Source organism: Callorhinus ursinus, unplaced genomic scaffold (assembly GCF_003265705.2).
Source record: "Callorhinus ursinus isolate GAN/ISIS: 27379988/994484 unplaced genomic scaffold, GSC_fseal_2.0 scaffold13, whole genome shotgun sequence".
Lineage (NCBI taxonomy): Eukaryota > Metazoa > Chordata > Mammalia > Carnivora > Otariidae > Callorhinus > Callorhinus ursinus.
In genome coordinates this window covers 26,284,015-26,299,417 of record NW_027397075.1, presented here as the reverse complement: position 1 = coordinate 26,299,417, position 15,403 = coordinate 26,284,015, and the positions used below count along the sequence as shown (strand labels likewise).

General features: G+C 47.0%; 1 protein-coding gene across 1 annotated transcript; it reads left to right on the top strand.

Moving 5' to 3' along the window:
* The first annotated feature begins 6,154 nt into the window (after positions 1-6,154).
* CREG1 (cellular repressor of E1A stimulated genes 1) lies at positions 6,155-15,307 on the top strand. The gene is made up of 4 exons (XM_025877995.2): positions 6,155-6,562; positions 10,047-10,166; positions 11,424-11,611; positions 14,024-15,307. Exons 1-4 carry the CDS (start codon positions 6,209-6,211, stop codon positions 14,025-14,027), a joined length of 666 nt encoding a protein of 221 aa, XP_025733780.1. The 5' UTR covers positions 6,155-6,208; the 3' UTR covers positions 14,028-15,307.
* Positions 15,308-15,403: the final 96 nt, after the last annotated feature.

Here is a 15,403-nt window from a genome sequence, read left to right as displayed (position 1 = left end):
GTTGAGGGTCCATTTCTGGGCTCTCGATTCTGTTCCATTGATCTATGTGTCTGTTTTTGTGCCAGTACCATACTGTCTAAGATGTGATCTTCAATCGTACTCTAAGCTGTACACACTACAGACATATACCCAGCTAACAATATTTTAAATATTGCCCATGATTTAATCACCCATTTATTCATTCATCCAGCCATCGATGCCTGAGCACCTGCTATAGACCAGGCATTGTCTGTGCCCAGGGGGATTCGGAACTGAACAACACAGATAAGGTCCTTGCTATGGTCTGAATATTTATGTTTCCCCCCCAAATTCACATCTTGGAATCCTAACACCCGAAGTGATGGTGTTAGAAGGCAGGGCATTTGGGAGGTGATTAGGTCAGGATTCGTGCTTTTATAAAAGAGATCCCCAGAGCACCCTTGTCCCTTGCACCACATGAGGATACCATAAGTCTTTGACCCAGAGGAAGGCCCTTACCCGACCATCCTGGCACCCTCATCTTGGACTTCCAGGCTCCAGAACTGTGAGCAATAAACTTCTCTTGGTTTTGAGCCACCCAGGCTGCAATATTTTGTTACAGCAGCCGGGACAGACTAAGTTAGTCCTCTTCTCACGGAGTTTCCATTTTTAGCGAAGGGGGTGGACAAACATAATTATTCGCTATGGTGAGTGCTAGGAAGAAAATAAAGCCGGGTCACAGAGCCAGAGTGACTGCAAGTGACTGTTCTGGAAGGGGGGGCCAGGGAGAATCTCTCTTCATGAAGTTATCCTTAAGGGTGGAGGAGGCTGAGAAGGAGCTGGCTCTCGAGGAGCTCAGAGAAGTGAGCTCCCGGAGTTAGGAAGACAGGTGGAAGGGCCCTGAGGAGGCAAGGTCTGAGGTGTTGGGGAATGACGAGGAGACATGTGGCTGGCGTGGGGGGTGAGCAGAGGAGCTGTGCTTTGGGAGGTCTGCAGGGAGCAGCCCAGGTAGGGCTTGCAGGCACGCAAAGGATGACGGACATTCAGTGTAACAACTAGACAGTGGAGGCTGTGAGGAAAGAAATAATATGCTCTGATTATAATTACTTAAGGAGCATGAGAACTGTGTTGTTGTTGTTGTTGTTGTGTTTTTAAAGTAATCTCTACCACTGTGGGACTCAAACTTCTAACCCTGAGATCAAGAGTCACAAGTTCTGTCGACTGAGCCAGCCAGGTGCCTGAGAATTGTTTTTTTATAGTGTGTTCTGGTCTATGATTTTTCACACATCCTTAATGGCATCTATAAGGCAAAGGCTTTACATTTTCTTTTTTTTTTATTATTTACCTTTTTTTTTTGAGAGAGAGAGAGGGTGCACACACGCATGAGTGGTGGGAGGTAGGGGCAGAGGGACAGGGAGAGAGAGAATATTCAGCAGGCTCCACGCTCAGTGCAGAGCCCAACACAGGGCTCGATTTTACCACCCTGAGATCAAGACCTGAGCTGAAATCAAGAGTCAGATGCTTAACCAACTGAGCCACCCAGGCATCTCTATAAGGCGAAGGCTTTAAAGGACTTGTAATTCATTCTAGTTACTGTAGCTGGTATTCTAGTAGTCGCCCAGTTACTAACAGTACCTTCTGTCACAATTTAACCTCCAAAATCAAATCATCCCTGTCAATCTCAAAACCTGTGATTGTTCAAAATAAAAGACATGACCTAATAAATATAGCTTTTTCTATGGTGCAAATGCCCCTTACATTAAAAATAGAAATATTTATCAAACACTGGTTTAGTAATGATGCGTGCGAAAACCTCAAGTACCTCCTGTATGAGCCACATAATGTCCTGACAATTCAACTCTGTCTGTCACTACTTAGCTCTCATTTTCCTTCTTGCTTTTGGGAAAAACTATTAATAGCCCCACCTTCCCTACCTTCCCCACACCTCTCCACGCCACTCATCCATTTTCTTGATAAGTGAAGATCTTGCCACCGAGCCTAAGACTCTTGGAGGTTGTAGAGAAGCAACACAGGGATTCAGTCCAGTGGTTGCGCTTGAAGACCTTGACCAAAGCCAGCTTCTCGTTCACCTCAAACATTGTCTCTAGCTAGCTAGCTCATGGTTTTCCCTTTTGTCCGATGACAGCTTCACCTATAGAAGTAGCTTCTGTTTGTCCAGTAGACACCCATGCCTGGGTCACATTAACAATAACACGCTGGAGGAGGTCCTCACCTCCACTCATGACGGCGGGACCTGCATCTCCTCCAAGCCTTCCCATCACCGAGGAGTCTCATAGGGGCTCACAAATGAGCTCACCCTCCGCTGCTGAGGCCACCACTACCCACAGAGGCATGAGGGCCCTTCCTCTGTTGTCGGAGCCCTTAGTCGAACCACTTCTGGGGACGCCGTGGAGCCAGATGCTGCAGATCTGTGCCAGGCGCCGTCAGGGCGGGGGCTCCACGGTGGCCAAACATTAGTGCCACCATAGGCACTTTCAGTGTATGTGGTTGAGGGTATTTTAGTCTCTCCTTCCCCTTTCCGCAATGTTCCATTTCTAGACTAAGGCATGAGACCGGGGGAGGGTACAGAGTGGGGCTATTGCGGATAGCTTACTAATAACCGCATATTGCGGATGCTTTTCTGGGGTCATCCTGGCTGTATTCGTAACTGAACACCACCGTCATATGACTGCAACAACCCTGTGTGCTTCTCCGGCCCACTCACGTTCTGTGTCAGTCCCCTCCCCTCCAGTGATAGGGTGTTGCTCTGAGAGTCTAGCGAAGTCATAGAAAGACTCTGGCTTCCATCTTGCTGGCTCTCTCTCTCTCTCTCTCTCTCTCTCGCTCAACCACTTGCTTCAAACCAGCTGCTGGGATGTGAGCTGCCCTATGGAGAGGCCATGGGGCAAGGAGTGGGGGGAGGCTTGCAACCAGCAGCCAGCAAGAAACCGAGGCCCTCAATCCAGAACGCACCAGGGACTGCATCCTACCGGTGAGTGAGCTTAGCTGTGGACCTGGTCCCAGCCGAGTGTGGAGGTGACTCCAGTCCCTGGCACCAATATGCCCATCGCCCACCATTGGTTCTTCACACTCCCTTCATCTTACGACTGCTTTTCCCAACACACAATGTCTTGCCTGCGTACGTTCTACCTCCTCAGTGTAGAACTCTCCCTTTCCTCCTCTCCCCCAACTTTCTCATCGTCTGCCAAGCTTCTATTCATCCTTCAAGTTTCACCTCAAGAATTACCTCTGATATGAAGCCTTCCTGGGCTCCTTCCTCCATATTCCCTTGGCCCCTGGAGGAGTCATCCACGCAGCACTAGGGTAGGGACCCAGACACATGACCAGGGCAGCACTGTGTGAGAGGGGGAACACGCAGTGGGGGTTCCTGACCAGGGTCAAACCCAGAGAAGAGAACTAATTCCTGGTGGGCCCGTGGGGGATGGAGAGCAGCTCAGCCTGTTCAAATAAAGACAGAAAGTCCAGATGAGACCAGCATGATCTGGATGGTGGATCCAGCCCCTCCTGGCTAAGGGTTTTCCCCAATACTCCCATGAGGAGGGTTTGCTAATTAAGAGATGAAGCACCTGATGTTACTCTCGAGCATCTCCATTTAGTCAACCTCACTTCCTGCTGTTGATTTTAGAAGGCTCTATGTACAAAGAATTCCAACGGATATTATTAATTCAGTCAGGCAGCCATTCAGTAAATATTTATTGAGTGCCTACTCTGTGGGTTGGGAATACAGGGGTGGATAAGATAAACAACATTCCTGCTCCCCTGGAGTTTGGGTTCTAGCAGGGGAGACCATTAAACAAGTAACTATATAAATAAATACAGTTACTACAGAGTGTGATAATTGCTATGAAAGAAATGAACAGTGTTGCCCACTGGAGAGTAAGTGAAGAAGGCCTCTCAGAAACAGTGGTCAAGGAGGCACCTCTGGGGAGTGCACCTGAGTGGAGATCTGGATGACGGTGAGGTAGCCATGCCCATAGTTGAGGAAGAGCATGCAGGGCACAGGGAATAGTGAGTGCAAAGACAGACACCGAGGAGGGGGTTTGTAGACCTCATTCTCAAGCTCAAGTGCATGGAGCCAACTTCCAGGCACCTGTTTTGCAATGGAGCTACACCAGGACCTATTGTTATTTTGTATGCCAGCAACAGGTGGTATAGCAATAAACAAAAGATATTTTTTGTCCTCTTGCAAAAAGCGTCATTGTGAAACTTACTAAAGGCCCATATTTTGCATGTTAATAGATTATAGAGCCAACAGAGGTGTCAGATATCATCTAATCTAACTTCTCATTTCAGGTGAGAAAACTGAGCCCCAACAAGGAGAAATGGAAGTCCTATGGTCCAAGGCTTGACGGTGGCAGGGCTGAGATTAGAACTCCAAATGTGAAATTATGTACACTCTTTCCTTAACAGGTTAAGGCAGTTACTCAAATTATTTGTATTTCTTTGGAAAATTATAAACCTGATTTTCCTCCTCTCAAATTTCTCCCTCTTTAGTTTTCCACCTAGCTTGAAGCTCCTCCAAATTCAGTTGTTAAAAAGGAAACCAACTTTGATTAAGGGTTGCTCACACTCCTCTTACCTGAATGTGAAAGCAAGGAGTGTAACATCCTTTGGCTACCAGAGGGAACTGAAAACACCTATTCAGAGTAAATAGTCTTCTTTCTGTACACAAGTTCTCACCAAGTAGCTTGAGAATCTTCTCAGCTGAATATTGCTGAGTTTGAGACAGAAAGCAGAGGCAGCACTTTGGCTCACACACCTGTTGCCTGCACCTGCTCACATGATTGGCCCACAGCAGCTGAGTGAAATTACTTCATCTCTATTGAACTCAGCCACAGAGGGCCAGGTAGCTGCCAGAGCCAGATTTTCAAAGCTGACAAACGCCTGCCCTAGCACCACCACGCAGCATTTGTAACAATTAACGTGGGGATATGAGGCTCGGCCAAAAAGAGTAAGATTCTCTTAAAGGAGATGTGACCAGAGCTTACAGGTATAAGAGGGGCATGGGGGGATGGGTTCGCCTGGTGATGGGTATTAAAGAGGGCACGTTCTGCATTCAGCATTGAGTGTTATACGCAAACAATGAATCATGGAACACTACATCAAAAACTAATGATGTGATGTATGGTGATTAACATAACATAAAAAAACAATGTAGGTCAGGTGGTCTGAGGTCATTTACCAATTCCGGTAATATTATAGTGAGAAGTTACACCTGAAAGAATGGGTCCGGATGGGAGTGAGGTAGCCATGCCCACAGCTGAGGGAAGAGCATGTGGGGCACAGGGAACAGTGCCCAAAATGCTCCTCCTGGAAGAAGAGTCTAAGCAGGAGCGAAAAGAAATGCTATTTACACGGTGTGAGAGGGTCACTAAGGATGAGAAATGTGTGAAACCACGGACTCCTCCGATGACTTAACAGGTCCCAAACTGGCTTCAGTAAGTTCAAATTTGTGCATGGAATACTGAGGGTAGACTAGCAATCCCTTAGTGTCTCTGGGTAAGAGACTCCTGGCCCAGGAGCAGCTTATAAAGTCTTAAACTTTGGGGCTTCTCTCCTTTACCACCGAGACCCCTGATGCTCTTTGGTGCGGATAGTGAAGCAAACAGAAAAGGGGAGCATATACAGAAATTGCAGCATTTCTTTCACACGCCAACTATCCGTATCCAAAAGTATTTTAAAAAGGTGTGCGTGTGAACACGCCAGTCTTGCCAAACAGGATGACACAGGCAAGTTTCCTAATTTCTCTAAGCCTCCGTTTTCCCATCTGCCAAACAAAGCAAACTTCACATTTAGGACAATTTCACCGTCCTTAAAGATCTCCACGGGGAAGGGCGCCTGGGGCTCAGCCGGGTAAGCGTCTGATTTCGGCTGAGGTCATGATCTTGGGGTGCTGGGATGGAGCCCGACCCCAGTATCTCCGCTTAGCGGGGAGTTGGCTTCTTCCTCTCCCTCTGCTCTTCCCCCATGCACGCTCGCTCTCTCTCTCAAATAAATAAATAAAATATTAAAAATAAATAAATAAAAAAAGCGGCTGGGTGACTGCAGGGAGGTGAATAAACAAGTCGGGCCCCAGTAAGTTGCCCCGCCCCCTCCGCCCCCCGGACTCCGATTGGCCCCCCGAGGGGGCGTGACCAGCCTGCGCCGCGGTGGGCGGGGCCGGGAGCGCCCGGCTAACCCTCGACCCCAGTCGGTAGCGGGGCCGCGGACTCTCTCTGGAGTCACAGTCATGGCCGGCCGAGCCCGCGCGTCCGCGCGCGCGCTGCTCGCCTCCCTGCTGGCGCCCGCGCTGGTGGCGCTGCTGGTGGCGCCGGCGTGGGGCCGGGGTGGCCGGGATCACGGGGACTGGGCCGCCGCCGCGCTGGTGCCACCGCTGCCGCCCCGCGAGGACGCGGCGCGCGTGGCCCGCTTCGTGACGCACGTCTGCGACTGGGGCGCACTGGCCACCCTGTCCACTGACCAGGCGGTGCGCGGCTGGGCGTTTGCCGACGTCCTGTCGCTCAGCGACGGGCCCCCGGGCGCGGGCAGCGGCGTGCCCTACTTCTACCTGAGCCCGCTGCAGCAGTCGGTGGGCAACCTGCAGGTGAGCCGGAGGCCGCAGGGCCAGCCTTTGACTGTCGCCGAAATTCTGCCGGGGAAGGAGGGCGGGGCAGCTCGGGGGAAGAATTTGCGCGCGGCCCTGAGCCCTGCCTCTTACCTCCCGCGCTGGCTTTGCAGCATTCCAACTGTTGGGCAACTAAATGCAGGAATTTCTCGCCCACCCGCAGCTGGGGTGAATTCTCTGGCAGCACCTGCGGGGGGGGGGGAGGGCGGGGACGACTTCACACCCGTGAGTCGTCCTGGGGCACACCGTGGCGCTGTTAAAAGTCTTACAGGGCGTACCCTTCCTTCTGAATTAAGAATTTTCCTTTCAGCAGCAAGAGGCTAATACACTACATTGTGAGTGATTAAGGCAGCGTTGAGGCCCCCGGTGCACATTACCTTCCCTGGTTAAGAAGCAGAACTGATGTGAGGTCTATGTGGTCACCCTTTGCCCGGCTTTTGTGGCAGGGCCGGGCTTAGAACCCTCTGGTGGATCCGTGCTGTCCCAAGTGATGTCACAACTCTACAGCGTGAGGGGGCTAGAGCCATACAGAAGCTTAGGTTGAGTGACTTGCCCAAAGCCCAACTATGCCAGGTCCGTCTGCCTTCAAAATACAGGTCACAGGATGGCGGCACATGACCTGAATATGTCCCACAGACCAGTTTTCTTTGGCCTACACAGAGGTCTGTTTGGTTTTATAATAAATTTGAATTACAGTAGTCTCCCGCCCCCCCCATCCGTGGTTTCACTTTGTGGTTTCATCTACCTGAAGTCAACTGTATTTTAGAAGCACGTGATTCTCCTTCTGAGATATTGTCAGATAATAGTAGCCTAGCACCAGGTCACAAAGCCTACCCCCCCTTCACCTCGTTCCCTAGGCATTTGATCATCTCTCAGCATTATCATTAGATGAGTGAGTACGGGACAATAAGATATTTTGAGAGAGAGTGAGCATATTCACCTAACTTTTATTACAGTATATTGTTATAATTGTCCTATTTTATTACTAGTTATTGTTGCCAATCTCTTCCTATGACGGATTTATAAATTAAACGTTATCACAAGTGTGTGTGTGTATAGGAAAAGCATAGTCTATATAAGGTTTCAGCCATCCACAGAGGGTCCTGGATTGTATTCCTTGTGGGTGGGGAGGGAGGGGCTAGGGTAGTTACCAACATTCGAAAATTGAGATTTCAATTACAAATCTAAGTTTTTTTTTTTTTTTTAGGATTTTCTTTATTTATTTGACAGAGACACAGCGAGAGAGGGAACACAAGCAGGGGGAGTGGAAGAGGGAGAAGCAGGCTTCCCACGGAGCAGGGAGCCTGATGCGGGGCTCGATTCCAGGACACTTGGGATCATGACCTGAGCCGAAGGCAGACACATAACAACTGAGCCACCCAGGCGCCCCACAAATCTAAGTTTTTAGTTTCTTGGAAGATCTGTGCCCCTGGAGACCTGAATTCTCTGAATAAAAAACAGAAACCGCTGCTCTTTTTAAGATACACACACCTCCGTTCACCCCTTCCTTATTCCCAGCCCACCCCATTCTCAGGTATTTGCCCAAAGCAAGCTCATTCTACTCAGTCAGCGATGCTCAACCCTGGCTACAAACACAGTCATCTGGGAAGACTTTTAAAAATACGGTACCTGGGTATTTTATTGAAAACACATTTTGTTAAAAAAAAAACAAAAACAAAAACACACAACTCCCCAGTCCCTCCCTGATGCTTCTAATGAGCGAGGGGGATTGAGAACCACTGCTATCCATAATTATATTTAAAGTCTCGCTGATATGGTCATCTGCTTTGTAGGAAGGAGGAAAACTAAGACTCAGAAGGGACTCCCCTGTGCCGAGCCACTAATGGCTGCCAGGTAGAACTCCAGCCCAGGTCTTTGACCTGTCTAGAGAGACGGAGTAAGGAGCCTCTCCTGGATTTCAGGTTTCTGTGATGGCAGTGAAAAGGTGTGGCCACGGCAGAATTAGTCTGACTTTGATTCCGCCAGTTAACCAGTCAGGTTGGTTTCTACCTCCTCCTTCTGACCTCTGTCTTCCCCCTGTCACCCTACTCACCATATTTACAGGAACAAAATACCACACAGCATTGCCCTCTGCCCAGAAACCTTTAACAGCATCTGGCTGCCTAGAGCTGCATAAGATTCACTTGGGATGTTTGTTGAAGTACAAATACCAGGGCTGGGAACGGAGCCCAGAAACCAGCATTTTAACAAGTTCTCCATGCAGGTGGTTCTTGGAAAGCACAGACTCCAGCCTGCAGAGCACAATCTTGACTCCTTAGCTTGGAGTTGAGCCACCCTCACTCCCCCACCCCCTGCCATCTCTCCCACATCCCCCCCGCCACACACCACAAAACCTCTCTTTCAAGCAGATTGGGTTTCTCATAACTCAAAATCATGTGCCACGTCTCCCTAGTTCTGTTTTTGGAATTCCCATTACCTTTAATACATCATCCCACTTCTGTCCTGATTTTGAATATTTTATAAGGCTCTCTATAGGGTCCATATTACTCCAGGCTATGTTGACATCTCCTTATACTAAACTTCAAATACTCTTCACTGTACCATCCACTTGACAATTAGTTATATACTGTCTTCTGATCTCTTCTGTGTCATCTTGCATTATTTAATGTCTGACTTTTCAACCGGATTATAAAGTCACAGAGAAAGGAGAACCCCCCCCCCCTTTTTGTCTCCTCTGGCCTCTTGCCTAAGAGTGTACAGACAGTGAATGTTTGGCTAAATGATTTCAAGGAGCTCTCTTTATACTCATTGTTTTGATAGGTCACCATGAGATGGCAGAATTTTCCACACAAGCCACTTGAAGTTTAAAGCACTAAATGCAACATGTGAATTTTGCTGTGATCTCTCAACAGTGCCTTTCATGAAGCTGATTTCTGAATAAGAAGGAAGAATTTTGCTTGCTTCACTTGTTGAGTCTAAGCATTCTTCTCTTATTGCTAAAACAGGAATGAACAACTTCTCCAATTTTGAGATCACAAGACAATTTCTGCTAGCATAAGATAACCAAAAAACATGATTCAGCAACTTTCTTGCTTAAATTATACGATTAGCTAGGTGAACAACTGTGTATTTTTACACACTAGTTTCATATTAGAGTCTAACCCTTTAGATCTTTCGGTGAAGGCCCTAGACCAGCCTTGTATTTGGGCAATACTGTAATAGTAATTTCTCTGGTGAATATGAAACAGATGAAGAGTTTAAGAAAAAAGAGTGAATCAGTTAATCTTAAATATGGGAACTTAGCCCCTGCTTTTCCAGAGGAAAGGTCAAGATCAAACTCTACTCAACTAGTAATTTTCTCAAGTGGTAGGTGGTATTTTACAATTCATTGTTTCCTGGAAGAACGCTCAGCTCTAGGGACAGTGTGTATGTGACTTATGAGGTTTATTACCTCTCCAGAGACAGTATCTCACGTGTGAGGATCTTTATTTTCTCTGTACAGGAGAATCCACATGCTACGCTGACCATGTCTTTGGCACAGACTAACTTCTGCAGGAAGCAGGGATTTGATCCCCAAAGTCCACTCTGTGCTCACATAATACTGTCAGGAACTGTTACCAAGGTGAGTAGTTAACCAGAACAGAGACAGGTTTTAGAAGAGCATCAGCTATTAACAATGAAAGAAAAGATACCTTGTTTTTTTTTTTAAGATTTTATTTATTTGGGAGAGAGAGAGCACAAGCAGGGGGAGTGGCAGGCAGAGGGACAGGGAGAAGCAGGTTCGAACCCTCTGAGCAGAGAGCCTGCTGCGGGACTCGATCCCAGGACCCTGAGATTATGGCCTGAGCCAAAGGCACACGCTTAATTGACTGAGCCACCCAGGTGCCCCAAGAAGAGATATCTTAAGAATAAAATGAAAATGATTTATGATTGAGATACAGAGTGAGAATACATTCTAATCTGTACTTTCATGAAAACAAAAGGCTTAAATTGGTTGACTTCGTATAGGTGTTTGATAAGATATTTATGCGGAAAATGAACGAGTTTTTGAAGCTGAATAGATGTAACAGCTGCTCAGCTCCTCTGTAAGGAACATCTGTTCAACCAAAGCCCTCTGCCGTTGGCCATGTTGTGCACTGCACAGTGTTTCCCCTGTGTGGGCTCCTTGTCTCCATATTTTAACAGTGGCTTAGGGCAGAGAGCAGACTACAGAAGCTGAAAGAGGGGTGCCCGTTACTAAATACCAGACGTGAATTTAGACAGTGGGGTGAACGCTGCAAGGCAGAGGGCAAGGTGTCTGAGCACTGATCCGATGGCCTTGCCAGCAGATGTGCTTCTTGACCTTGTCCATCATGATTACCTCAGACAAGTCTGAGTAATGGTCTGGAAGTTCTGTGTGGACGCATCTCTGCGGCTGCATTTCACCAGCAGGAGAAGGGGGGAGGGGCGGCAAATGCTCTTGAGTTCCACTGTGCTTCTTCCTGAGACCTTTATCCTCTGTGGCTTTGCATCTCCGTGTTGAACACATGCTTGTTACGGGATACGTGTGCCGATGTGACACGGTGTGAGCATCCTAGCATGTTATCATATGCCCTGTGCCGGTTACTCTGATAGCTCGGAATGACTGTCGGGCAATGGAAGTCGGTACTCGGGATGGTTTCCCACGTCAATATCTGTACCACCAGCATCTGAATTCTCGGATGTTTTCCGCTTTTCTGCATGCTTCCTTCATTTCCTCTTGATTCCTTAAGCTTAAGATCAGGGTTTGTAACTAAATAGACCCTTCAGGATTTGTAGAATGCTAGAACCCCACATCCTTAGCAGGCGAGATCACAGGGTGTGGTTGCTAGGAGTCGTTTATGTCACATATGCCCTTCAGGTGAACCAAACGGAAATGGACTTTGCCAAGCATTCCCTATTTGTCCGGCATCCTGAGATGAAAACCTGGCCGTCCAGCCATAATTGGTTCTTTGCCAAGTTGAACATAACCAACATCTGGGTCCTGGACTACTTTGGTGGACCAAAAATAGTGACACCTGAAGAATATTATAATGTCACATTTCATCAGTAAGTATTTACACATCTTTCTTCTTTCTAATACTGCAACTTTGATTAGCAGTCCTTGATCTTTTAAAGCAAGGGGGGTCTTAACCGTTTCATGTACCATGAACCGACCCTTTTAGCAAGCTGGTAAAGCCTATGACTGCCCCTCAGAATAGTAGTTTTAGGTGTATAAAATACATAGGAAATAAATGGAAACAACGCTATTGAAATACATTTATAAAAAATATTTTTAAAATGTGTGGTGTAATAATATGTTGGCTTTTTAATGAACACATTAAATAAGATTTAATAGTGAGTCTATAACATTACTTTCTGAGTAGTGAGCACTGGATATTTTATGGCATTTTCGACAACTCTAACGTGATGTGAGAGTATCTGTGATTTCTTTATTTCTGTTGGTGACAGTCACAGATACGCTATCACCACTTGGGTTTGTTGCACATTCATCATTGAAGGAAATGATAAATTTTAGTTAGAGCTTAATGAAAACGAAAACGTCTATTTTCCATCCAAGTTCACAAGCCCCCGAGCTCTGTCTACAGGCTTGAACTAAGGCGATGCTCTGGGGCCCTGGCTGACCTGTGATGGCCTTTCCCCATGAGAATGAGACTTGGGTGCTTCTAGACCGTGAATGGTCCACATCTGAGTCTGCGCGCGTGGCCCTGTGCCCATCAGCCCCAGTGCTGTGAGTGCTGGGGGTGCTGTAGGGCACCCACCAGGAAGTGGACACTTGGGGTGGGGGTAGGTTGACACCCGAGGGCACCCAGGAGAGAACGAAGAAGAAAATAGCCTGAAGATGGGAAAAGGACAGGAAAGAAGGGTGTGATCAGATCCTTTGAAATTAGGTCAGGGTTCCAATGAAGGAATACAGAAGTCTGGGCTTTTCCCTGGGGACAAGGTTGGTGGCCTAGCTGCCGTCCTCCAAGCCACCTCCAGTGGGAGGTGAGCGTTTGCTGCTGGCTCAGTGCCGTGCCGACTGCCTTACACATTGAATTCTCCCCGCAAGACACTAGGTCATGTTTCTCTTCGGCTGTAAGATGGAGAGCCGACGCCGACGCACAGAAAAGTAAGAAACTTGCCTGAAGTCTGAAGCCAGTACGTGTTGGTGCTGGGATCAAGACGCCGGCATTCTAGCTCTGAGGCCCCCACCTTGCTTCTAACCATGATGATAACCTGTTTCTCTGGTTACCTGTCCACTAGCTGGCCGGGCTCCCAACCCCGTGTCAGTCATGTGATGCACTTGTACTTGTGACGACTGACGGCTCTTTGCAGAGATCAGGGTGATGAGGCGAAGTTAGGCCTGTAGACCGTAGCTCACTTGGGGGCTTATATTCTCAGCCTTTCTGCATTCCACATAGTTCCACACTGAACTATTGAGTTCCCATCACCATTGTAAAGTTCTTCACAGCAAAGCTCAGGTTTTATTTATTTATTTATTTGTTTGTTTAATCCCAAACAGGGCCTAGGACAGCGCATGGCTCAGAGCAGGTGCTTAGTAAATACTGGCTACTTGTCAGGCTGATAATTTGAGACAAAGGTTCTCAGCTTCTTTGTTTGAATGAGGAACCCAGCAGTCGTGGTGTTTCTTTTGCTTCTGAGCACACAGGAGAAGAGTGAGGCCAGTGATTCTCTTCTGGACTGACAAAGCCACCTTACTTTATAGGAATACGGAGGCAACAATTACAACATTATGACCTGGCAATGAATTATCCAGGAGGATGGCCAGTAAGATGACAGGCCCACAATGCAAGGTTAAAGTTTACTTTTACAAGATGTGACAATCTCTGAAATACAGTTATTTTTGTATAAATAACATGCCCAAGGGCAATACTTGCTTTAATAACAGAAATGTGCTTGCCTATAAGTGTCCATGTTGAATAAGTGAGTAAACTAGATAAATTTGAGGTTCCCATTTTATTATGCAGACTCGTGAGCCTTTTCTGCAGCTCAGAGATAAGAGGGAGCATTTCCCTGTCCTTTTGAGAGGAGGACCAAAGTCTAGACCAGGGTGTGACCCCTTCTGAGGCAGGACACCGGAATCCTAGGGAGAGGCAATCTTAAAGCTGACCTTTCAGAACTCATCTGACTATTGTCCATTTCAGACAAATTGCGCTGTTCATCAGCTCTGCGTCCTAGAGGACTCTACCAGAGCGTGTGGGCATCCTACTCACAGGGGAGGGGTGCTGGCTAAAATGAAGTCTCCAAGGCCGGACCCTAAACCTGTTGCTACCAGAATTCAGGAATGTGCACAAACTCAGGCAATTCTTCAGTACTCTCAAGTGGCTGAAATTCATTGAAAATCCTAAACTTCTGGATCAGGAGCTGCTTGAATCATTTCCTAGAATGATGACCTTATAAGATTTGTCAACTCCGTTTAATGAAATAATTCTTCTTCCTCTCTCTTCCCCTCTCTAGGTGAAGCAGAATATGGCATCTTTAACACCACCCTGGAGGCTGCTTAGGAAGGCTCATGCAGACCCGAAGGGCTTAATATTTCTCTGTAGAACATTTCCCAGATCGGCTTGTTGGCTTTGCTTGCTTGCTTCTTTACAAAATAGAGTCGCACTATTCCTGGATTTCTTGGAAGATTTGGTTGCTAGAATTTTTTTTTCCCTCCAAATTTGAAGCCATTTTCATAGAGGGATATCTTTCATTATGATCAAGAAGTTTTGCTCCATCTGTTCCAAATAGTTTTCCAGTGGTGCTCCTTGAAGAGGAGCCAGATTTAGATGTAAAAACATGGGTCCTTACCTCCTGGAAGCCACCGTGCTGGGGGAGGGTCTCGGTCCCCTGCGCCTGTGCCCGAGCTGCCCGAGCCCGGCAGCGGGGCTGGCCTATGTGCCCGCGCACCCGCACATGCATGGTCGTGCCAGACCCTGGTGAGATGCTCATGGCACTTCCTCTGCGTGGTCCGTTCGTGCCTGACGGTCTCGGGTAGTTGTTGATCCAACGTAGGGCAAAACTATTTCTTATAAAGGGATTTTTTTTTTTTTTCACTTTTCCCAAATCTAAAGTGATGATTACCTGGAACAGAAGAAGTTCATAAACCTTTCCTGAATTTGATTTCCCCATCAAAGTGGACAGAACACTGTATAATCTGTGTCCTGCACTCAAAACACACGCCGAGATACATGTACACATTATTTTATTTTATGTTTTGCCCCCAAATGGACTTGCAAAACAAAAAAGGATGCAGGGAATTTTGTGTAAGTCGTTTCTGGTGTTCTTTCGTGAGTAAAGTTTACCGGACATAGACCAGCATAAGCCCCGCCCCAAACCCGCTGCCCCCAGCCACTCTCTAGCTTTCTAAATAATGCTGCTCTCAGCAGTGGCCTCAGCTACTCTAAGTCTTTAATGGCTCCCATGCTGTTACTACCTAAGTTGGGTCATGAGGGAAAAGGTGGCATTAAAAAAAATCGCATTTCTTCAGAAAAGAAGAAAGGTTTCGTTTTACTATCTATATACGTGATTTCAGGAGATGGTGGAAGATCCCTCGTAAAGAGGGGTGTCAGGAACCAAGCTGCTGAATCCTTAAATGGCTAAGAAAGGAAGATGAATACGAGTTGTTATGTTTTAAAGTTACAAAATAAACTTACCTAAAATCCAGCAAAGAGCTGCCTTCTAAGAAACACGATTTATATTGAATTTGGTAAAATAGGTTTTTCACTCAAAATAATTAAAAGCATTATTTTCATGAAATGTGTTGGATTTATTTTCTTAAACATAGATGTTAATATTTATTACACTTTCATTGCGCGCTGTCGAAACCCTTTTGCATTTTTATTTTAGCAGGCT